Source organism: Drosophila biarmipes, chromosome 3R (assembly GCF_025231255.1).
Source record: "Drosophila biarmipes strain raj3 chromosome 3R, RU_DBia_V1.1, whole genome shotgun sequence".
NCBI classification, from domain to species: Eukaryota; Metazoa; Arthropoda; class Insecta; order Diptera; family Drosophilidae; genus Drosophila; species Drosophila biarmipes.
Window position 1 is genome coordinate 17,798,247 of NC_066616.1, and position 24,882 is coordinate 17,823,128.

Sequence of the window (24,882 nt, forward strand, 5' to 3'; positions counted from 1 at the left end):
CAAAGTATGCAACGCATATTTTTACATCACTTCTGTTTGCGTTTCCCCGGCCCCCAGAGCCACAGCCCGGCGGATGGAGAAAGGAGAAAGCGGAACGGAGAGAGGAGAGGAGCAGCTTTATACATTTAAATGTATTTATTTTTCCCGGAGCCAAAGGCAGCCCCAAGAGCCGCAGGACTCTTGCCGGCATGAATATGCTCGAAAGGTGTGGGCCAAAGGATGTGCCGCAGGACAGTCGAGGTCTGGGTGGGGGCCTTAAATTATTATATTGATAGCTTATGGGTGGGAAAGGGCTAATCCGGTAATCAAGTTAAGAATTTACTTGGCTTTACATATTTGCGTCTGGCGCGGGGAGGGCAGAAAGTTTAAAGATACTGAGGTACAACTTTAAAATTTATTTGAGGCCCCAATGAAATTTCTTACACAAAATATTGTTGTATCGATCCCTGTCATATGCACTTTTCGCTGAACTTTGGTAGCTTGTCTATCTGAACGCCGACCACGTTGAGAACCTGCTGGGATGCAAAAATACCCGTGCGGATGCAGTAGTCCAAGGGCATCCTCTGAACGTACATGGCCAGGAATCCACCGACAAAGGCGTCGCCACAGCCGTTGGTGTCAAAGATCTCGCCCGGCTTGACTTTGGGAACCGGATACTCCAGAATGCGATCGTTATCCTGGAAAACCAGTACCGGGCACACGGCATCCGTGATCATGACCAGGCGCGGGCGGACATTGGCCTTGGGCAACTTTTGGAGACGAGAACCGATCTCGAAGACGTTCTTCGTCTTCCAGTCGTTGGTGTCGCCATAGGCAATGGCCTCTTCCTTGTTGCAGATGATGATGTCCACGTACGGAAGGATATTGGCCAGTGCCTCACGCTGCATCTGCAGCACGAACACGGCGCTGAAGTTGAGGATCACTATGCGCTTGGACTCGCAGCACATCCTCGCGATGCGCTCCACGACGGGGGAGCACACGGCCAGAAAGAAGCCGGTGAAGTAGAAGTACATGGCCCGACTCAGGGCGCACTCGTTCTCCTCCTCGTCCACCCAGTCCTCGGTGAAGAGCGAGGCGGCTCCCAGGTTGGCCACCAAGGAGCGGTTCGGGCCATTGATGATCACCGCGCAGGATCCTAAGGGAAGGGAGGGACATTGGAATTATCGATTTTCGTATGATATAATGGAGGGTTAGGCCTGTCTATTGCATAACAATAAAATAAAAAGGGGAATTTGTTAAATAAAGGTATATTTTTAAGTGCTATAAAGAAGTCATGGCTATATTCAAAAGAGGTTCATATCACCCAGAAACCGGCTTGTCATACCTGTCGGCAGTTCTTCCTTCATCTGGTAGAGTGTCAGTAAACCATCCGCTCTGGCCCTCTTCTCGATGCGATCGCCCAGCTTGTCCTTGCCCACGGCGCCGGTGAAGACAGCTCGAAACGGGGTCTGCACGATCCATTGGAAGATCCTCATCGAGTTCTGACAGGCGCCGCCCGCCGAATAAACGACATTCTCCATGTTCATAAGCTCGTCGAACAGAGCATCGTGCTTCTCCTCGGCGATGATAGCTGCATTCGCATCCAGGCCGTACTTCTCCAGGATCACATTGTCCTCCACGGTGCATGTGATGTCGAGCAGGGGATTGCCAAAGCCCATCAGGACTCCCTCGGGTAGTTCCATTTTTCGCGCTTCCTTACAGTCGCAGAACCTCCTGGGGAAATTCTCGAGTGCCTTGCCAAAAGTTCGGATGGGGGTTCTTCGCAGTAATGGAAATGATCTGATGCTCAGGACTAAGATCCTTCTGGACATTCCTAACACTGGTCCCACCCCGATTCTTGAGAAATCCTACATCCGATGGGCTGTACTCCCCACCTATCCAAAGTTCATGCTGTTTAAATGTTTTGTGTTGCTTGCTTTGATTGATGAAACGAAATATTCGAGTGAAAGGACACAGCCCTCCCACTACGTCGAAATTTATTTCCCTCAGTTGCTTAATACGATAATTACCTGCATAAATCAATCAGAACAATTAATATTGTTGTGGCCCAATTTAATGTGCTATTAATTACGAATCCGTCTTCTCGATGGAAGTATGTATAATTGCTCTGCAATTACGTTGGCCTGGCTGCGCCAAGGGGGATTTCTGGGAGGCTTTTGGGGGGCTTTTATTTTCATTTTTCTGCCGGAGATGAATGAATTGAATGTAAGTGGGCTTGACAAGGAGGCAGTGGTGAGCAGGCGGCGGGCTGGGGTGGCGCAAATGCAGCCACCCAGAACGTGAATGTCCTTCCGCCGCCAAAAAAACATCATCAGTGGCGTCGGCCGGGGGATTGGGGAGTGGGGAAGGAAAAACAATGGCATTTGCAGTGCTTTGCACAAGTTGCCTGGCATAAATTTTAATTTTTATGCAACACAAAAGCTGCAGAAGCAGCCCAAGCTTCCGACGCGCGTTGGAGCCATACAAAATGAGAAATAATAAATTAGGCAACGCATTTTAGATACCCTGTGGGGAAAATATGAGCAGCTAACATAATAAGAAAGAACAGAAAGTAAAAGTATGAAGTATGTCAGGTTTATGTAATAGAGAACCATTTAGTATTAAATTTGTAGCTGATATTGTAGAATGGAGGTACCAGTTGAGGAGATTATACTAACCATTATTGTATAGTAAGTATTGTACTAATTAATAGGTTTCAGTTAAATATAATAATAAAAGAAAGGTAATTTTTTGGGCTATTATATTGATGGTATCGATACGTCCTTGTGCACCATGACAGCCCTGGTTCAAGGAAATCACCCACGCTTCCTAACCAATATCTGTGGTCATAAAACTGCAAAACACCATCAAACGTGTGCATTAATTCGTTGTAATTTATAAAATAAATTGTGCTGCGAAAATGTGTTTTTAATTTCACTTTCAGTTGGATCGACCATATAGTATAGCATACCCTTTGGGGCAGGGTGAGGATGTGGATGAGGTACGTGGCGGGTGGCAATAGCGCCGTTTATCGCTCGCGAGCTCCGCAAAGTATGCTAGCGGTTTTTCACTTTGCCTCTCCTGTTGTTATTTTTGTTGGCTGCAATAGCAGTAGTACAGTAGTTGTTGTTGCATTGTTGTTCTTGTTGCCTTTGTTCGCCGGGTAAGTACTTACTTATGTGCCAGGGCATTATTCTTGGCTCTGTTCCTTTGGCTAAACCGCTGCCGCTTTTTCCAACCAGGGGCGGCAGTGGAAAAGCTTCAGCAGCAGGAGCGATTGCAGATGAGATGAAGATGAGAGGGCTGAGATGGGCGGATCGGGTGGATGCGAGGGGTGTAGGGGCGGGGAAAACCGCAGCGGTGACGTGGCAATGCAGCTGCATAATGTGGCATGCGGTTTGCATTAAAAATGATATTGCAACACGAGCCGCACATCTGCAGCTGTGTGCAGTTAGGCGCCGCCTGCAGTCACTGACAGCCGCATGGCAATTATAATCCACACACATTCAGAGACGCACACACACTCATCCCCGGCTTAAGTCTGCACTGGGCGAAAATACGGCGTTTTAATGAAACGGACACAATGGTATATAGTTATTATAAAGAATGAATAGAATACAGTACAATGCAAAAAAGTTTTGGAATCTGCTTCGTACACAGAGAAAAATAGCCTATATTATATAAATTATTTAAAGGCTTATATTTTTGGTCACACCTTGAAAACCAGTCTTTTTTTTGGGTAAGCGGAAGGTTTTAAATGCATCTTGCTTACTGAATGTGATTTTTTTATTTCATTTTTTTTGCTGTGTATTAACCGAGAAGTGCGAGGGAATCTGGAGCTGGGACATGTAAGCAGCAGCTGCCAGTGACACACACATCAACATGACACCCTGTCGCTTGACAAAGCTTAGCTCAGGATCTGGGAGCCACAAATGCACACCTCGCCCCCACCCTCACCCACACCCCCTGCACCTCCAGCCCCTCCCCCGTATCATTTTCCACACAGCCAGGCACATTCACACGCTCGACATGTTGCTTTTTGGGGATGAGCCGAGGGGCAGGATGTCCGCTTCCTTTTTCGCCGCCTCGCACGTTGTTATCTAACAAGCTTTTTATGTGATTACCTTTTGCCTTCTGTTAGTTTTACTATAATTTGGCCTTTACGCTTAACGAGATTGTTGTAAGGTGCTCCCAGCCAAGAATAAGGAAACCGAGCCGGAACGGGGGGATGGCCGTTGACCAGATCCTGCACACAGGACACTCACTGGCCCATTGTAGTGCACTCGGCTGTTGTTCCCTTGCTTTCCTGAAACTTACACCCGAACAATGGCGCCCAGTTGAAGTAATATGAATGGAGCCATGTCAATATGAGCTTAGGTGCGTTGTCAAGTGATAATCCCGTCACAGTGCCTCCGCTTCCTGTACCATTTCCACAGCTCAACAGACATTTATTAGTGCGTTTGGTTAGGGGTTTTTTAGAAAAGATAATAAGAATCACAAATTTATATGTTCGGAGGGGGTCTCCTGCACCCATCCGGGATCAGCTCAGGACGCGAAGGAGGAGGACAATCCCGGCCAGGGACAGCAGCAGGACGTTGACGGAGAACCGAAAGACGAACAGGCAATTAAACATTTCTTCATTGCGGTCGCGGTACAAGGGGCCTCATCATCATCTGGGGGGCAGCGCGTCCTCTTCCGATTCATTCTCCAGGCGTCCTACTTGTCATAGTCACCAGTATATTTGTTGTGTAACGTGACAAGTAACTCTTAAACAGCTTAGATTAAAGAAAACGGAGAATTCGTTTGGTACTAGTCGGTTTCAAAGTTTTTATGCCTTTTTAAGAAAATAAAATGACAACTCTGCTATACAAGTTGAATTCAGAAATTTAAGACGGTAACAAGTTGAACTAAGAAACTTAGAGAGTAGTAGCCTCTTCCAGGACTGTCATTATTTTGTTAACCTGTCAAATCGACTTAACTCGCCGTAAAACCAAATCAGCTCAGTGTAATTTTTACACAGTCAGAGACAGATCGGGATTTTGATATCGCATAAATTTATATACCTTTTTTTGGTTGCATAAATCGCTTTCGGCAGTGCTATGTCCAACTACGCTCCGTTCATCAAGCCGTACGTGCAGTACAACGAACACGGCTGGGGTCCTTGCGAGGTGCCGGATGTGGACGTGCCCTACCAGCCGTTCTGCAAAAGCGACCGCCTGGGCAAGATCTGCGACTGGACGGTGACCATGCCGGAGAAGAAGTTCCCCAACAAGTATGCCTCGTCCTTCGGGAACAGCAGCCAGTATGCGTACTTCCACGAGGACGACGACTCCACCTTCCACTTGGTGGATAACTCCGGATCGAAGGCCTTCAGACCCTATCAGCGTGGTCGCTACCGCCCGAACATGCGCAACAATGCGCGGGGCAGGGGGCGTTCGGGGCGTGGCAATGCCGCTGGGGGCGTGGCTGGCGGACCCTCTGCTGGGGGCGGTACCAGCAGCAGCACCAAGTACGGGAAGACGGGTCGCGAAACACGTCGCAATGTGGGTCGCCGTTTTGCCCGGAATGCTCCCACCAGACTTCGCGAGAGCTCCGCAATGGTGCGCTCCGATTGGGTTTCCATCGAGGAGATAGACTTTCCTCGCCTGCTCAAACTCGCTCTTCCCAATATCAAAGAGGGCCAGGACATCACCACCTGCGGCTCTCTGGAGTACTATGATAAGCTCTACGATCGGGTTAATCTGCGGAATGAGAAGCCGCTGCTTAAGATGGATCGCGTTGTCCACACTGCCACGACCACGGATGACCCTGTCATCCGTCGCCTCTCCAAGACCATGGGAAATGTCTTTGCCACCGACGAGATCCTGGCCACCATCATGTGCTGCACTCGCTCGAACTACTCCTGGGACGTGGTCATCGAGAAGCTGGGTACCAAGGTGTTCCTGGACAAAAGGGACAACACACAATTCGATTTGCTGACCGTCAACGAGACTTCGCAGGAGCCGCCTATGGATGAGGAGGGCTCCATTAACTCGGCTCACAGTTTGGCCATGGAGGCCACACTTATCAACCATAATTTTAGTCAGCAGGTATGATTCCTCTAACTTTTCTAATTCAACTGAAGGGTTTTAATTAAAGAGGGTTAAAATTTTAGCTCATTTTATTTTTTGTTTTTCCACTAATTCCAAAAGAGAACTTTTAAATTTCATAACATCGATAATTGCAAACCGATTTAGACATGGGATACTTCTATGAGTTTGTGAGTGAATTGTCTAATAATCTACACTTAAATATCTGTTTTTAAAGAGGGTCGAAATGTAAGCCCATTTTTATTTTTGATTTTTCAGCAATTAGAATGGATTTTAACTGGGACCCAAAAACACAACTTCTAAATTTCATAACTTTGCTAATTGGAGTCCGATATAGACGTGGGATGCCTCTATGAGTTTGTGGTTGAATTCTGTAATACATTGCATTTAAATATTTATTTTTAAAGAGAGTCGAAATTTTAGCCAATTTTCATGTCCGATTTTTCACTAATTCCAAGATTATCGATTGGGACCCCAAAACTGAACTTCTAAATTTCATAACTTTGATAATTTGAGACCGATTTAGACGTGCGATATCTCTATGAGTTTGTGAGTGAATTGTCTAATAATCTACATTCAAACATCTGTTTTTCAAAAGGGTCAAAATTTTAGCCCATTTTCATATCCGATTTTTCACTAATTCCAATGGGGTTGAGATGGGACCCCAAAACTAAACTTCTAAATTGCATAAGTTTGATAATTTGAGATCGATTTAGACGTGGGATACCTCTATGAGTTTGTGAGTGAATTGTCTAATAATCTACATTCAAACATCTGTTTTTAAAGGGGGTCGAAATTTTAGCCCATTTTCATGTCCGATTTTTCACTAATTCCAAGATTATCGATTGGGACCCCAAAACTGAACTTCTAAATTTCATAACTTTGATAATTTGAGACCGATTTAGACGTGGGATGCCTCTATGAGTTTGTGAGTGATTTGTCTAATAATCTACACTTAAATATCTGTTTTTAAAGAGGGTCGAAATTTTAGCCCATTTTCATGTCCGATTTTTCTCTAATTCCAATGATTATCAATTGGTACCCCAAAACTGAACTTCTAAATTTCATAACTTTGATAATTTGAGACCGATTTAGACGTGGCATACCTCTATGAGTTTGTGAGTGAATTGTCTAATAATCTACATTCAAACATCTGTTTTTCAAAAGGGTCAAAATTTTAGCCCATTTTCATGTCCGATTTTTCACTAATTCCAATGATTATCGATTGGGACCCCAAAACTGAACTTCTAAATTTCATAACTTTGATAATTTGAGACCGATTTAGACGTGGGATGCCTCTATGAGTTTGTGAGTGATTTGTCTAATAATCTACACTTAAATATCTGTTTTTAAAGAGGGTCGAAATTTTAGCCCATTTTCATGTCCGATTTTTCTCTAATTGCAATGATTATCAATTGGGACCCCAAAACTGAACTTCTAAATTTCATAACTTTGATAATTTGAGACCGATTTAGACGTGGCATACCTCTATGAGTTTGTGAGTGAATTGTCTAATAATCTACATTCAAACATCTGTTTTTAAAGGGGGTCGAAATTTTAGCCCATTTTCATGTCCGATTTTTCACTAATTCCAAGATTATCGATTGGGACCCCAAAACTGAACTTCTAAATTTCATAACTTTGAGACCGATTTAGACGTGGCATACCTCTATGAGTTTGTGAGTGAATTGTCTAATAATCTACATTCAAACATCTGTTTTTCAAAAGGGTCAAAATTTTAGCCCATTTTCATGTCCGATTTTTCACTAATTCCAATGATTATCGATTGGGACCCCAAAACTGAACTTCTAAATTTCATAACTTTGGTATTTTGAGACCGATTAAGACGTGGGATGCCTCTATGAGTTTGTGAGTGAATTGTCTAATAATCTACATTTAAATATTTGTTTTTCAAGAGGGTCAAATTTTAGACCATTTTCAATCCGATTTTTCACTAATTCCAATGAGGTTGAGATGGGACCCCAAAACTGAACTTCTAAATTTCATAAGTTTTCTAATTGGAATCCGATTTAGACTTGAGATACCTCTGAGTTTGTGGCTGAATTCCTTAATTGAAGTATTTATTTTAAAAGAAGGCCGAAGTTTAACCACTATTAAGTTAAATATTTCAGTATTTTCAAATTAATATCTTCTTTTTTCAGGTGCTTCGCGTGGGTGATCAAGAGCCGCGTTTTAAGTTCGACGAGCCCAATCCCTTCGAAGAAGCTGGTGTGGACCTAGCCTCAATGGGCTACCGCTACCGCCAGTGGGATCTGGGCAACGACTTGGTGCTGATTGCCCGCTGCAAGCACAACGGGGTGGTGCTGGGCCCGAATGGCGAGATGCAGTTCCTCTCGATCAAGGCGCTGAACGAGTGGGACTCCAAGGTGACCAATAGCGTGGAGTGGCGCCAGAAGCTAGACACCCAGCGCGGAGCTGTTTTGGCCTCTGAGCTGAGGAATAACGCTTGCAAACTAGCTCGCTGGACTGCGGAGGCTTTGCTAGCTGGCTCGGATCAGCTTAAGCTGGGCTATGTGTCCCGGGTTAATCCCCGGGATCACCTACGCCATGTGATTCTGGGCACGCAACAGTTCAAGCCGCAGGAGTTCGCCACCCAGATCAACCTGAACATGGACAATGCTTGGGGTATACTGCGCTGCCTCATCGACATTGTGATGAAGCAGCCGGATGGAAAGTTCCTGATCATGAAGGATCCGAATAAACCAATGGTCCGTCTATACGATATACCCGAGGACGCCTTCGATTCCGACGGGAACGAGGAGGAAGACGACTCCAGCGAGCCCTTGGGCAACTCCATCGATAACTAATGTTTGCACAAATTAATTTAACTAATAGTTGTTCGAATAAAGGGATCCCCGTTGACATCCGACACATGCCGCACTGACAGATGCGCTGTGAACACAAATGCAATTTAAATTGAGTTTTTGACCAAATGCAACATATGAGCGGGGAGGCGTAGCCATCACATGACATGTCAGGGAACAAGGGCCCGGGGTGAGAGTGCAGTCACAGTTGTTTGGGGATTGGGGATGATAACATGGCCACATCAATCACTGCGGTTCCAAGAAATACAAAATGAAAACCGGCTAAATAAATATGCATTGTGCAGAACATTCCCCCCTCCCAATGCCAGCATTACCATCACCATCACCATTACCATTACCGACGACTGACAATCACAATAATTGAACGGGCGAAGGGTGCAGATTGTTTGGCTGACAAACCTCAGGTTCAATAAATCACCGAGTACGGCATCAATCAATGCAAATTCAGATGCTGCTCTGCGCGTGTGACAATTTAAGCAAAATGTTTTCGTATTCAACGGCATTTAATTAAATTCATATATCGTACATTGTATAGCATAAACCGAGCTCAAATTTCATGTGCATCCTGCCGCCTTTTTGTTATTCAGCAATTCAATTTGGGCAGTCAGTGAGCACAAAAGTGCAGAAATTATTCCCCAACGGAAATGCAAATCGCTCAACTAAATTACCAAAATGTTTAGCACATTTATGTTTGTGTTTTTCCATCCGCCAATTTCTTTTTGTTGTGCGCCAAATTGCATTTGGACCTATTCAATTTGCATGGCTAAGTTCACACTCTCCGGGGGCGCAGCTGGGTGTGAACTGAGTGTGTGTAAATATTTGGCGAAATTTCGCTAATGAAAATTGCAGATTCATTTTAATTCCCCGCCCGCGGTAAATTTGATTGATAAAGTCAGGCCCATTAAGTAGTTACTTAACTCAGCATTGCATTGCAGGGATTAACATTGAGCATACGCACAGTTGGCCAGCGAAGCACTTGAACTTGCCGGCAGTAAGCAGTGGTAGTGAAACACCAAAGTGTTATTCAATTAAAACATTTTGTTTGCTAAATCAACATGTGCGACTGTGTGCGAGTGCCCGGGATGCAGGACCAACTTACGGAATGACTTTTGCGGAATGGTTTTTTAAAGCGTTTGCCGCAGAAAAGTTTGCTCCGGCTGGTTAGCTGCTCGAGTGGCTTCAGCTACCATGTACTACCAACTACCAGCTACCAGTTACCAGTACCATCCACCAGCTTTAGCTTCTGGCCAGGACTATATGGCATTTCAAGGTCTGCGCTTGGCTAACCACGCCGTTGAAAGGCGTTTAACAAACTGGCAGGCCAGGCTGCACTGATAGAAAAGTAGTAAAGGTAAAAAAATATTCAATTTAAAAATATTTTGCTATGTTTCAGAAATGTGAAAATGTTACACTGAAAGCTATTATTATTTAAAAAATAGTTATTCACATGAATTATTTTTTTAAGAACTTAAAATGTTTGAAGTTTGTGTTATTATCATCGTTTCTTGTATTCTCCACCTTCATTAAAATGTTTATAAATAAATCATGCATCTTATTAGTTATTTGATTGTTATTTTACATGTTTGATTTTCACTATTCCACTTTTCCCTCAGTGTAGCTGGCTAGGGCACTTGCCAGCGGCAACAACTCCGAGCCCAACTCAAGTGGGGCCTTAACGCAAAACTTTGTACATTTTATCGCATATGCAGGGCTGCGGGCCATTCCGTTTCGAGGGGTTCGGGGAAAGGTGAGGGTTAGGGGTTGGCGGCTCAGAGGGTGGGAGGCTCGGAGGGTTAGCTGGCCAAGGCATTTGCATATGCAACCACAAACGCCGCCCGAGTGAAAAGTTAAGCGTTGAATGAGGGCGACAAATTGCAAATTAAACTCTTTTGCATTTTCCCGGCATCACATCACATGAGGAATAGTTGTAAATAAAACTGCCACACCCGCGTCAACTTTTTCTGCCACCCAGCCAACGCCCAGCTAAATTCAATTTCATTTCAATTTGCCCCACGCGCTTTTTTAGTGGCCTGGGAGCGGAGAAGGGAAAGTCTGAGCCGCATTAGGAAACCAAATGCGACTTAAAGTTGCCGCCAAAGCATTTGGCTTCGGGCCCTCTAGCCGTTTAAGCAGCGGATTTTGCCATCTTCGGACATTGGCTGGGATCAGGGGGCATTTTTTTGGGGGTTATGGGGTTGATGAGGGGGACTGCAGAGTTTAGGAATGTTTGTAAGCCAAAAGTTTTGTGTTCCTTGGCCGGCTCGGATTTCACCCTTGCCTTTTGGCATATTTAATTTGCCGACTTGAGCCAGCTTTCTTTTCCTCTTGCCTTCCGAGGATCCTGTCAATTTAGTGACATTTGCTTGGGGCACCATTCACTGTTAACTTTTCAAATGCAGCTCATTTAAATATCATTTGTCGTGAGAAAAGTTTGCCACGAGTCAGTTAATCGAGGATAAAGCTCGGGGCCAGTAATATAGGTAAAAGGGTTGCAGTTAAAAAAGGTTACATTCTTATGAATTTGGCAGGACATCTCCGAGGGAAAACTCATCTCCTTCAAGGAAATTAAACAAAATAAAATATTTGTATCTTTTGCATTCCAAATTTAAAGATAAAATCAAATGGTTCTTTAAATACATTTTTCTCGACCACAGCACCCACCTGATGGCCTTGTCCTGCTTTTTCGAATGCAAATTCATGGAACTTTCTCGCTTGAGCTGACCCTTTTTGTATTTTATACGCACGACTAGGCAGAGACGAGTGGACAGTGCTGTTGATGCCAACGAAATGGGAATTGCTATCGGTGCCACCAGCACCTCCATCAAAAACAACAGGGGAGAAGGCAAGGAAAACAAATTTCACCGTCACCTAACAAATCTGCAACAATGGTGATAATTTTTTGCACTTCTTCAGCTCGTTTCGCAGCGAGTTCTGTTCTGCCAAAAGTTTGTGCAAACATTTTGACAAAGCTACTTTTTTTCGCTCTCGATGCGAGCTGAAAACTTTTTCGGTGGCGAGAAAGAGAATAATGTCCAAAATTATGTAGATGCAATGGGGGATAACTGGAGCCCGGCAATGCGGCCATAATTCGATGAAATGAATTGGTTGCTGTTGGAGTTGCAGTGCCAGCTGCGAGTTAACTGACAATCCGCCCAATGATTGCATGTAAAAAGTTCTCGGATCCCGCAGAATTATCACCCCGCCACGGCCCAAGCCGGAAATCATTTTCCTTTTCCGGCCAGGCAAGGGGATTGAGTTCAGTTCGGTTTGGGGCCCGATTCCCATTCTGTGGATCCGCAAAAAAAAAGGAATATTTTTCACGTCTCACTTGGCTCCTCAGGAGCAATCCGGAGCTATCTGGAGCTATCCGGTGCCATCCTGACCAACTGCGGCTGCGGAGCAACTTCTGTTTTACACATTTCTAATTCGTTTCCTGCCTGCGAACGGCTGTCTGGCGAAAGTCTGGCTGGCTGGGCCACAAATCTCGAATGAAATTCATTGAATACTTGTCAAAAATATTCCAGGGGCCCACGTAATTGGATTCTTTCTTTCCGTCCTGCCCCCAAGTCGGGCACATGTGCACTTTTGCACTCTTGAATATTTTTTCGGCAGATTACGAATTCGAAAAATGTGCATCATACCTGATATTCAGATTTAAAAGTGCCTTAGGAATCACTGAATAATTTTCGGTGTTTGCAGATGGGCCCAAAGGTCTCGATTCCTGAACTAAATAGTTGTATGAGGAAAATAAAATCGTTGGGAAAATCGAAGTAATTTTTATCACACGGATAAAAAGCATTGGGAAAATTCATAAATTTAAGCAACTTAAAATAGGAGAAGAATTTAATTTTAAACGATTGTCGCACGACGTAGAAAGGTAGGGGAAAATACTTACATTTATAAATTGGGGTTGAAAGGTTCAGATTGATTTGATTGTGATAGTACTCTGTAAAAAGTGTATTCTTTTAGTTATGCAAATAGCCGAGAAGATCAAAAGCAAAACACGATCTCGCAGCGTGATTATTCCAGGCAGGGCTCACCTTAAATGGCAACAGGGAGAGGAAACACTGATGTGGTTTAACTTTGGCCCCGGAAAGTGGGGCGAAAAGTAAATCAACAAGTTGGATAAACTTGGCTGTCAGACACCGATGGAATATTTTAAGCACGACGAGCTCTTAACTGCTTTAAGTTTTCAACATAAATATCAAGTATACGCACCGGATGCCCACATCCCACATACCCACGCACATGGCATAAGAATAAGGTGGTGGTAAGGTCGTCGAAACCCAAATCCAGATGCCGAGGGAAAACACATAAGAATGAAAACAAACGAAACAGACAACAAAGTTGGTTTACTTTCGGGTTCGTTTCGGTTCTTTTGTACATTTCGCCACAAGCATGAAAATCGATTACCTGTTTGAAATGGAAAAAATATTCTTATGTATATATAGATTTATCTTTGAGTGGGTAAGCTGATTGTCTGACTCCCCCGCAGCAGGGCAGACTTTGCATAAACGAATTGTGAGCACAGCAAAGAGGAGGCTGCCTCCTCCTCCTCCTCCTGCTACTCCTCGGCTTTGAAATTATGCGAAATGCGTTTTCCAGTTTCTAATTTCGGCATCGATCCTCGAATGCAATTGCAACCCACTGGAGGCGACCAGGATTCCCATTTTTCGAACACCAGCCAACGTCGAGTGGCAATTTGCAATGAATTTGCTCAATTGCTCCTGCTGATGGTGCAACAAGAGGAGCTCCTTGCGTCCATTTGCTTGCCTGCTTTGTTTTTTATTTTATTTGCAACAAATTGGGTTTTATCCTCCGGCCGAATGTCGATGTTGAGGGACAGCTGATGCAGCAGCGCCGATGACAACCATGTCCTCCTGTGTGTGCGAGTTGCTCAAGTCTCGCACAAAATTAAATTCCGTTTCGGTCCCCCCAGTAAACTGGCATTGTTGGATGGGCATCGTCGAAATTTTCATCACTCACCCCACTCCGTCGATGTCCAAACAAAAAGGGAAAAATCGCAGGGTGGGGCCGGGGGGCTCTTTTCTTGGCCCTTGGCTCAGTTGCACATACTCAATCACAATCTGAGTGCGGTGGCAAGTGGCAAGAAAAAGATCAAGTGCCACACTTGTTGGCGTCGCAAAAAGGAGACTGATTATTCGGATGGGGTCAAACAGGAGACAGAAGTTATCGAAGGGCTGGGATTTGGTCGGTGTCTTTAAAATATCAGGCCGCTTCTTAGCTTCATATATATAATCTATTGAAACTCCAATAAAAACTGACCACATAATTAAAATATGTCCATGACTATCAATTTAGTTTTGTCAATAATAATGATGCTAAGAACTATTAAGCCCAAAATTAAATTACCCACTTGGCAAATACATGATTTCGTTTTTAAAATTTATAGCCAAATGTAATTAATTTAATCAAATATCAGAATATAAATCTATTTATGCGAATGGTAGAAAAGTATGGAGAAATTTATTCCTTTTTGCAATAATTCATGCCCAACTTTTTAGCCGCCTCATAAATTTTGCCAAATGACTTGTATAAAAAACATCGATAATGATCTTTCGAGATCCTGGGCGTCAGTAATAAAACATTATCTTTGCTGAAAGATAATCAAATTCTTGGAATGAGCAAGAAAAATAACAAAAATATAAAATATTATAATGAACGGAAGGAACCGACTCCTATTGACCGTTGTAAAGTTTCCCTTGGGTCGCCGTATCTGCCCCTTGGAGCCATAAAATATATCTCATGTTCTGACTGCCATCTCACTAATATATCATATTTAATGTGTCTGACTTTCACGTTGTTTGTTCGTTGTGGTTTTTTCGGCAGCTGCATTTTTAGTTTCTTTTTCTGTGTACTTTTTTGTGTTGCTCGGTCCTTTATGCGCCACTTACTTCCGCACTTTAATGTGGCTCCATAAACTCTCCTTTATGACGCCACCCCTCAGCCAAAAACAAAATGTTTTTCGTGTCTCTGACTCCAATTTATTGGACCTCCTTTAATAGCGGCTCCCATTACAGGACGTGTGTGGGTGTGCATCGGTGTCGAGTGCGGTAGGCCTTAAATGAGCTGATTTGAGTTAAATTTTATGTGGTTAAGCGCATTACGAGCGAACGAACTCATTTCAAGAGTCCGCCACGAAGGAGGTCAACTCTTACTCCCACTTCTCCAGGTTCTTGCCAGCAAACTGCGTGTTCGCCACTTGACATATATATTCATTTCAAGATGTTCCACTCCCCCAGTTTTGCGGAGAAAAGGAAAAAAAATTACCAACCTTTGCTGCTAATCAGTGGCACAGATTTCATTCCGCCCATTGGCACGACTTTCTTGTCACCAGAACTGAACATGGCACTCGCCTAATTTGAATTTAAATACCTTTCCAAACAGTGGCAGCTAGAAAAAGCGTATAAATCTGGTGCACAAGCAGGAGGTCAAAGCGGGACGACGGAGAAAATCATGCGAAAATAGCCGAACAACAAACAGCGGGCAGAGGTCCTGGCAGGGGTCCTCCGTGGCGCCTATCACCTGGTGGCTCCGTAAATAAGAAATTATTATGAGCATGCAGCGCCTGGCCCCGCCGCCAGTTGCCGCAGGAGTCCTTGTCGTAATCACACACACACACACAGATACACACCTCATCCAAGCCCCAAGCCCCTCGGCCTTGTTTAACTTCCGCTGAAATTCACGCACACTAACGTGGATGAACAGGAAACGCGCACACACACACACCCGAACACGTCATGTTGGTCAACTTTCATAAACAGCCAAAAACACAAAACGGGGACTCTCAGAAAGGGTAGACCCGCCAGTTACTCCTAACTTATGGATAAGTACATGAACTAAACTAAGGATTAAGGCCCTAAAGCTTCAAGTATATCGATACCAAATATCGATATTTACGATTTTTTCACAATGTCCTATTGATTATCAATCAAAGTTTACAATAAAAACGAATTAAAATCTTTAAATCAAATCTTAAATCAAAATTTTCCTTCTTGAGAATGTTTATACTTAAGGTTATGATTGACATTGATTCTTGAAAAATATCTAAATTATCGATACTGATATCGATATTTTTTCAGCTCTAACTTAAGGGCTTTCTTCTATGTTTCTTAAATATTATTATTCTATAATGTTAAACCCTTATCGAATTGCTGAAGTAAGTGGGTATAATAAAACACGTAGAGCCCCATGTAAGTTATAATTTTGCCTAAGTATCTGTTAAGGATCTAATAATATACTCCCCCCGTCGTACCCTGGAAATCACTCGCCCCCGAATAAACTTTAGCGTGCCAAAACACGAAAAGGGAAGTTGACCGCTCCATATGGCCGCCTGTCTGTCTGTGTGTGCCGGCCACGCCCCCTTTGGCCCCTGATGTTTGTGTTATTTAATGTATCCTGGATTTATTGTGCTGTTTCCTTGTAGCCTGCTGCCGTGCATTAAATGTACATAAACTTTTTTGCCCAGGCCTCTTTTTCCACATAAGCATGTGGGGTGTGTGGGCGGAGGTTGTACTTTTTTCGAAGTCACTGCTGCCGCTGCTGCTGGTCGGTTGTTGCAGCTTGTCAGGGTCTGAGTTTGGCTTCCGCTTGGTCTTGAAACCTGCTACAAAAACGAGGAAAAGAAATGCTGCACATGTGCATATCCTCTGGCTGCATTTTTGCAATTTACAGCAGGAAAAAGACGTCGCCCATCGCTGACATTATTATGCGGCGACGACGAGCAGCGGCGACTTTTGCCCTTTGGCCATCGTGTCGCATGCGTTTCCGGGAGCACCCCCGCACCCTGGACGCCCCTGGACCTACCCCATCTGCAGTATTGCGCCTGCAGCTACCTAGAAGTGACACAAAGAGCCTTAAACTTTGCACCCCCCATATGCCCGGCAGCCCAGCAAGTGCATCTGTGTCTGATTGTGTTTTGTAATACAAAACTTTTTACACAACCGAACAATGCAAACAGGGGGTTAGGGGTCATGGGACAGGGGACAGGGGCAGCGGAAAGGGGGCGGAGGGACAGGAAGACAGATCGGCCCTGGCAACTGTTGTGTCACACGGGGCGGCTGATTGCTCATGTTCCCCAGCACACTTGTTTCGCATTTACAAAGTAATAAACAAGCGGGAAAAGCCATTGAAAGCGTGTTTTCGCCGGCAGTTTATGAATTCAATTTCAAAAGAGCGGCGCGCCGAGGTTCATTTGGATTGCCGAAAATCTGAAAATCAATGCGGGCTATTCGAGTATTTTATTGGAAATTCAATTGCGAGTGGAATGGCAGGGATGGGTTTGGAATGGCAGCCGAAAATAGTTAAGCGAGTCATTCTATCGCATAAGCGGCCGCATTACACGCTGCATTGAGGGCCGGCTAAATGACCGCAATGAAACACACACCTCTGCCCACCCGAAGGGGCTGCTAAGCACGCCCAAGCACCCCCATTAGGAGCCCACACCCCCTTGCGGCCGCCCCTGACTGCTTGGCCTGGCAACATTCAGAGCAATTTGTGTGTGCGAGCATGTGTATGCGAGTCGAAGTCTGCTGGAAAGCAAAGTTTACTTTCGCTTTAAGTAGTCGGCCAGCTGAGGCGCAGCAGGGGCGTGGATTTAGGGGGGTTGGGAAGGGCAGCTGAGGGGCGGCTTCGAGCAGCATGGCATCTCGACAAAGGCATCCCAAATGCACACACAGGCATCCAAGTGCAAGTGCAACCACCCACATTCCGACCCACGGACATTGGTGCCGGGGTCCCGAAAACTTAGGAAGCAATTTGACCAAAGCAATAGATATGCGGCATCGGGCTCATAAGATTCGAAAGAGACATTCAGGAAGAACAACAAATTCATCAAATACTCGACATTCCTGATAAGAAAACTTCATTTGAAAAGAAGATGCAACCCAAAAAATACAAATAATTTAGAAAAACATATTTTGTGAATTCATACAATACATATATTGAATTTTAAAAAGCATACATAAAGCTTAAACTTATGTAATACAAAGTAATACATTTTAGATATTTTCTTAAGTTCCTAAACTAATATTTCTATAATGAAATTAGGACTTAGTGCTTATTTTATCTTTTTTCCCTAAAGTAAATATTATAAATAATCCTGATTGCTTATCACAGCCCTCCACCCACTGTGCCCCGGACCGGATACAGTTCGCTTGATGGGCACTCCAACTGTTTGCATTATGAGGCACGGAGCTTCCCGTTCGACATTGGCATCGGCATCAGCAGCAGGAATCGGAGTCGGGAGCGGCTTCAGCCGCAGTCGAGCGGCCTCAGCAGTGGCTCGATCATCAGTTGGCCCCCTGGCAAATACAAGCAAATTGAGCTGGTCATTCGGCTCCTCACCCTAGTTCGACCCACCACCCACCACCCACTATCCACTGAGCCATCATCCTTCATGCTCCATCCTCCGGGCCGTCAGCCCGACTATTCCGACCACCCCGCTGCCGCTTGTGTGTGCAACTATCAATACTGGCAATGAGTGAAATGGAATTTGTCTTGCTTGCTGGTGACGGCTTCGAGTGGCGCTCGGCAATTTGTTGCACGCGACCTGCGACCCCGATGGAGCCCCATCCTCCAGACCTCCATGTAGTCCATCAATTGTTGCCGACTTTGGCTCTGGTAATAGTTTCGAATCACTTTCAAATCGTATTCGCCTCTTTGGCAGTAAATTTCTACCATGTTCTACTTCAGAGATAAAAATCAGGGATATATTTCAAAGTAATGGAGTATATTTACATAAATCTTTAATACTTTTTATATAAATGATATCATAAAGATTACTATCATATCAGTTTAATATTAAGTTAGTATAGCTTTCATTTTATATTTTAAATTTCTTAACATATTAATAGTTCTTTACGAAATATTATCAGCTATTTTTATCACGCCAATTTTTTGAGAACCATGGCGACCTATTTTTTAACCCTACCTTTGCCAACTCCTGTAATTAGAGGCATCAAATTATCCGGTGTATATTTACACCTGGCATTTTTATGTGCTTTCAACTTTGTGTTGTGGCTTCAGTTGTGCGGTTTTCGGCCAAACTGTGTTTGAAGCCCTATTATGCTGAATAAATTTGTACCCTTTTCCGGCTTGCTGAGTGTGAGTAATTAAGTTTATTTTGTTGATACGCGCGCACATGTAATTCAGGATGAATTTTAATTAAGCAGTTTGATTAGTTTAGCTGGAAATGCGCAGCGTCCCCACAAAAGTGATGAATAATTTTAAGAGATACCATTTTACATAAATATTTGGCTGACCGCCCCACCAGGAGTGTTTTCTACTCTCCGCAATTTATTCAGCGTTATTGGAAACATCATATCGCTTTCGGATCCCTATTTGTCCGGCTGGGGACCCCGCCGGAACTTGACATTGATGCGCATATCAAATCAGAGGAGTGTAAACAAAGAGCCGAAATGCACGACTTTTCGTCAATTCATTTGCATTTATTACGGCTCCAGTTTTCCAAAAGAGAGATGATGCCAAACTGTGTGTGTGTTTCTGGCGGGGGAAAAGGTAGAAAAAAGACAGTTGGAGACCAAACCGGATTCGCACGCTGAATTATTCATATTTTTGCAATGGCCAAACTTTATGGAGAGGCGAAGGGCACAGGGGCGGCGACGTGGAGGGGGCTGTTCGAGAGGGAGCTTGGCAAATCAGCTTAGCAAATGAAAAATCGAAATTGGGCAAAAGGAAGCAGCAACGCAGGCAGAAAAGCAAAAGTTGCACTCATTTGTAACAATTTATTTGATTTCCAGCACAGAAATTTCCCCAGCCGGGTTCCCATTTGTTGGCCTTTTTCCTTCTGCCCCTAGAAGAGCTCAATGCAAAAGCGTTTTTTATTCAATTTTCTGCTCACGTAATATTGACAAATTATTAGCGGGGATTTTTGATGGTAGTATGGGTGGCGTTTCTGGGCGGAAACAGCTGGCGAGGCGATGGGAAAATTTGGTATTGTTCCTTCGGCCGAAAGGTGCAGCTGGCAGGGAGGATTTTACAAGGGGCCAGAATGACTTTGTTTTGCATTTTTTATTGGGATCCGTGAAAAGCAAAACGGTAGGCATTTTTAAATTGATTATGCCGCCGCCGCCACAACACCGAAATGAGATTTGGCCATCTCCATGCCCCCCATCGTTGCGAATTTCGCAGCCCCAAGCAAACAAATTGTTGCACAAATATTTGCGATTAATTTCCATAGGAAACATTTTGTGCCCCCAAATGAGCAGCCAAGGGAGTGGGCACGAATCGAGTACTGGGGCGTGCCTCGCCCCGTCGTGAAATACCAATGAAATTTCAATGTATTAATTGACATAAATTAGCCTGGCTATCACCATTTAGTCAGGCCATTTGACAAGTTGCCACCTTTGGGCCTTTTATTGCACTGGAAAGCGAGGAAGCTCGTTAAAATGGCTCCCTCCACGGTTTTGGTTAACAGCGAGGATAACAGCATCCTTACAGGGAGAGAGAGAGTTCGGAGGTAAGGACCAGCGCCTGCGTTCTGCTCTCTCTCGGCCGAAGGACCTCTCGCTCTTTATGATTTATGAAAGCCAGGACTCTCTTCCTTGACAGAGCAGGGGGCCGAAATCCTATCTGATATTGGCCTGTTGACATATATTTTCTAATTGGCATTTCCGGTGCGTTCCAGACTTGCTCACTCACCTTTAGATAACTTTCTGAACCCCCTGATGAAGTGGGCGCTTAAGCGGGGGTTAAAGGCTAATCAATCTGTTAAATGGTACAGAACACATCGACGATTTGTAATCAGACATGGTTATATGCAGCAAAGATAATTTCTCGACAATAAAGTATGGGATATATTTTTAGGTAATTTTAGCTACTTTAACTAGTAATTATTTTAATTAGGTTTCATAAAAATGTATGTAAAATAATTCACAATTGATTACAATATTTAAGAAGGTGTAGACACATACTACTATCATATCGAAGTACTACAGTATTTATATAATATCGATACTAACCTTATTTAATAATAGTTTGTAAAATATATATCAATGATTTTCAAAGCCTCTTAAAAGGGTCAAATATTTTTTGATTTCGCGTTAAAAACTATAAACTGTCCAATTTAAAACACATCGAAGAGAGCTCACAATTAGTTTCCTGAGCTTTCCCCCAACGAGTTGAATGGGCCATCCGAATACTTATTAAATTTGGGTCAAGTATTTGGGAGCTCTGCCCCTTGGCCATTAAAAGCCACAAAATGTGCAATTTGATGGAAATCTTTTATCGAAGTATTAGCCAAACAAAGCGGAAAGGAGGAAAATTAGCGAGTCAAGTATTTCCATTTCGATCGGGACACGTGCCCAAGTTTTCGGTCCCAGTGTTTTGCCTGCTAGTTTCGACTGAATGCACACGGACGGCTCGACATATGGCCTAATGCACTAAGACACACACACGCAAGGCACACACGCTGAGAACGGCTCACACACACATCGTAAATCTTTGTGCATTAACAACAAAAGGGTCGCCAAAGGTTTGGGGCAAGGTTAGAGCCAATATTCTAATTAACTCATGCATAAACGAATAATAACAAACAAAAGTGCTATAAATTTCCACTTGACTTGATTGATGGTCTCTAAATTGTACACACATGTATGCCCTAACGAATTGTTTAGCACACTGTGCGTGTGTGTCTGAAGGGGGAAGTGTGTGCGAGTGGATTTGACCTTTTCACATTTGACATTTCCGCGGCTGTGTGTATGCTTAATGGCAAACTTGAATCCAATTTAATATTCGGTTAATGAATTTTCCGAGTTTTTTTTTTATTTGCCGTATGGTTTACTTACTGGCAATTTTTGTGCAAACCTAATTATCCATCTAAAATAAATTCATTTCGTTCGCTATTAATTTGGAATATCAGTTTATGTATTTTTGATGAAAGGAAACAGTTAAAATTCTTTTTATGGTTTATGGAAATAAAATTTAAATGTATAGCTATATCCATTAAAGCTTTAAAGGCAATCCAGACAGGCATACCAGAAGAGCGTATCCAAAGCAGCTTGATACAAACGCCTGGCACTTTTCAAACAGGTAAGAAAAGTCTCTCGCCCTTCGGTCAACACGTCCAACATTGTCTGGCCACTAAATCACAATTTATGTTGTTCTCACGTAAAGCCCATTAGAGGGACATCAAAAAATTATTACTATGGCACTTTATTTACGATTATTTGATCAAATATGGCGCCCATGTCTGAATGCCATTTGCGGTGTCCTTCCAGCAGGGGCAGCATCCAAGTGGGCGTATAATGTTATGTGTTAAGGGTCATAAAGTTAATGCAGGCAAACACTAGCAGCAACAGCAAATATCAAACAAAAGCGTAAAAAACCCGAAGGATATGAGGTTGTCTGGCTTGCCTGGCACGTTCCAAAGGTGGCTGGAAATGCAAAATCGAGGAAAATCCAAATGGAATATGTAATCAAGGTTTTAAAGTGGTCACAGGACCTGGTAAGGGTGTATTTGAAAACCAGGACCTTAGTATTAATTGAAATTTCAATACTAATTAAAATCTGCTAGTATAGCCAAAGCCGAAATGAGCATTTCAGCTGGCCAGCGCCGCTATTTGTTTAAACAAATCAAACCGAACTGCGCCAGGGAGATACATTAGATCCCTAAGACATAATTTGATGCGAGAGCCCGGCCAAACCGATCCGAGCCAAACCAAACTAAGGCATCAGGTGTGTGCATTTGGGTTGCTGCAGAATGTAAACACGTTTTAATTAAAATACTAAGACAACAATAATGGCATGGCACAGGCTCAGACGTGGCCCAGGAAGGATGTCAAAGTCAGCAGCTGGCCAGGAGGCAGGAGCAAGGATCCAGGAGCCAGGAGGCAGGAGCAGCAAGCCCAACCGAAGCCGTCTCAAATGAATTTGTGGTGAACTGGCCATCAGCAGGGGGAGCTGCTGGGAACAAGGAACAAATCTAATCGCATTCAACGAATGGTTTTCCTACGGATTTTGTTTGCATGTGCAGGACATAAACAACCGAAAGCTGGTGCACTGCAGGAGAAGGTCCTTAACTACTTAAAAACTCTAACGATATATTCATAAAATCACCTAATAAAATATTAACTAATGAAACAATGACGCATTCTGAAACTTAAATATTTGTTTATTTATTTTTCCTAACTCACCTCCCATTTCTTCCAGTGCCTATTCATATATGGGACGTGCATATTGGGGGCCCAGGAAGTAAGTCAGTTATGTGCGAGTGTTCTGGACTTAAACAGAGTTCCTGGCAGACAACTGCCTAATGGCTGTGGCTAATGAATGATGACAGCATTTAATGTCTCCCCCACTGTTATTTCCTTGACCAGCATCATTAATAACCCGCCCGACCGAAAATGGCAGCCGTCCGACCATCAGCAACACCTTGACCAATAAAATCAAATTAAAGCCAACGCCAGAGCAACGATCCCAACCGAAGGGAGGTCAAGCAAATTATAGTTGCTGAGGTGGGGTATTGGTGGGCACCACCCACAAATGGCTGGCCAAAACGCTGACCGCAGCCCCATTAAAAACCGATGCCCATCCATACCAGTTAGGCGTGCTAACAATGGACCCATCACCAGAGTACCGCACATCGGACTGTTGGTCATTTGTAATGTATCCTCGGATGCGCGGCCGTCGGCCGAGTTGCGATCTCCATCCGCCAGCTGCATCCTGGGCGCTGGCACGGGGCGTATACTTAATTACTTGCCTCTTGCCTCGTCCACAGCAAATTAATGATGCTTAAAAGCAGCGGGGGCGCATCGAGTGCAGGATGAGCGGGATGAGCCGGGGCAGGGGGAGCTCCAGGGCTCCACAGATCCAGAGTGGGACGCATTGTGCGTGCGGTGATGTGTGACCACAGCTGACTGCATTACTCATACGCACCGCTGCACAATTAACTCAGCTAGCCCGCAATGCCGCGAAATCGTCGAGAAAATTATTAAAGGCGGGTTACGCGCACTGAAAGCTGAGCAGTCTAAGATTGGGGTGAATTATGAAGCCTATCCTTGCAAACTAACATTTCTTTGGGGATTACGTGATGTCTTTATAAAGAAAAGATGTTGAAGTTGTTGGCGGAAAAACATTTTTAAGTTTGTTTATACAAGCTTAGAGATAAATATTTAAAATTTATGAGTGAAAGTAATATAATTTGTTTTTATATAGATTGTTTTTATATAGATTGTTTTTATATATATTGTTTCCTTTTTGGTTCCGTAATTAAAAACCATATCCCTATCAGGCTTTTTAAATTAAATTCACTCTGTTTGCTCTTATTACACACGGCTTAAATGAAACTATGAAAAAAGGCAAATGTTTAGTTTTGATATTTTATAATTTGCCTTCTAAATGGAAGCCGAAATAGTTGGGTGACACTGGTTGGTTGACCGCCCGCTGCTGTCCCAGAAAACCCCCGTGGACCTTCGACAGCCGGTGGAATATTGGGGTTCTGTCGCCATTACCCCATCCTATGTGTTGTGCTGATGTTGGCTTAGCTGCGGAGCCAGCCAAAGCCAAATGGCAACAATCGGATGCAATGGCCTGGCCAAAAGCCCGGCCCGGCAAACAAAGTGCTGCAATCTACACCCCTTTCGCCGCTCCCTCTAAATGGCTTACTCGAAACGGGGGCGCTACACTAAATATAATTGTAACATTCAAGTGGCAAATCGCTGGCCGTTCCGTGATTATTATTATTTGTTGTAGCCGCATTAGAACTTTGGCAAATTGGTTTCGCTCTACCCGGGCCGCGCTCATATGCCAAGTATCGTGTTTTCACACACTGCATACGGGGCTGCAGCAGTGCCCGGCTGGCCGGCCATGGTAAATAATTATGCAGCACGCTGGCCGGGCTCCAAAAAACGGTTCGCATATATCATTTATTTAGGGGAAAACATAAATACCGAAAGCAGAGCAGACCAAACTGAAAAATACACCATATG

The 24,882-nt window shown here is 43.9% G+C and overlaps 2 protein-coding genes across 2 annotated transcripts; one reads left to right on the forward strand and one right to left on the reverse strand.

The window, feature by feature from the left end:
• Nucleotides 1–380: 380 nt before the first annotated feature.
• LOC108031216 (uncharacterized) lies at nucleotides 381–1,948 on the reverse strand. The gene is made up of 2 exons (XM_017104451.3): nucleotides 1,325–1,948; nucleotides 381–1,135 (listed from the first exon to the last, which is right to left on the reverse strand). The coding sequence occupies exons 1-2, from the start codon at nucleotides 1,809–1,811 to the stop codon at nucleotides 450–452; spliced, it is 1,173 nt and encodes a 390-aa protein (XP_016959940.1). The 5' UTR covers nucleotides 1,812–1,948; the 3' UTR covers nucleotides 381–449.
• Nucleotides 1,949–4,930: 2,982 nt separating this feature from the next.
• LOC108031144 (eukaryotic translation initiation factor 3 subunit D-2) lies at nucleotides 4,931–8,999 on the forward strand. The gene is made up of 2 exons (XM_017104358.3): nucleotides 4,931–6,068; nucleotides 8,231–8,999. Exons 1-2 carry the CDS (start codon nucleotides 5,079–5,081, stop codon nucleotides 8,894–8,896), a joined length of 1,656 nt encoding a protein of 551 aa, XP_016959847.1. The 5' UTR covers nucleotides 4,931–5,078; the 3' UTR covers nucleotides 8,897–8,999.
• Nucleotides 9,000–24,882: the final 15,883 nt, after the last annotated feature.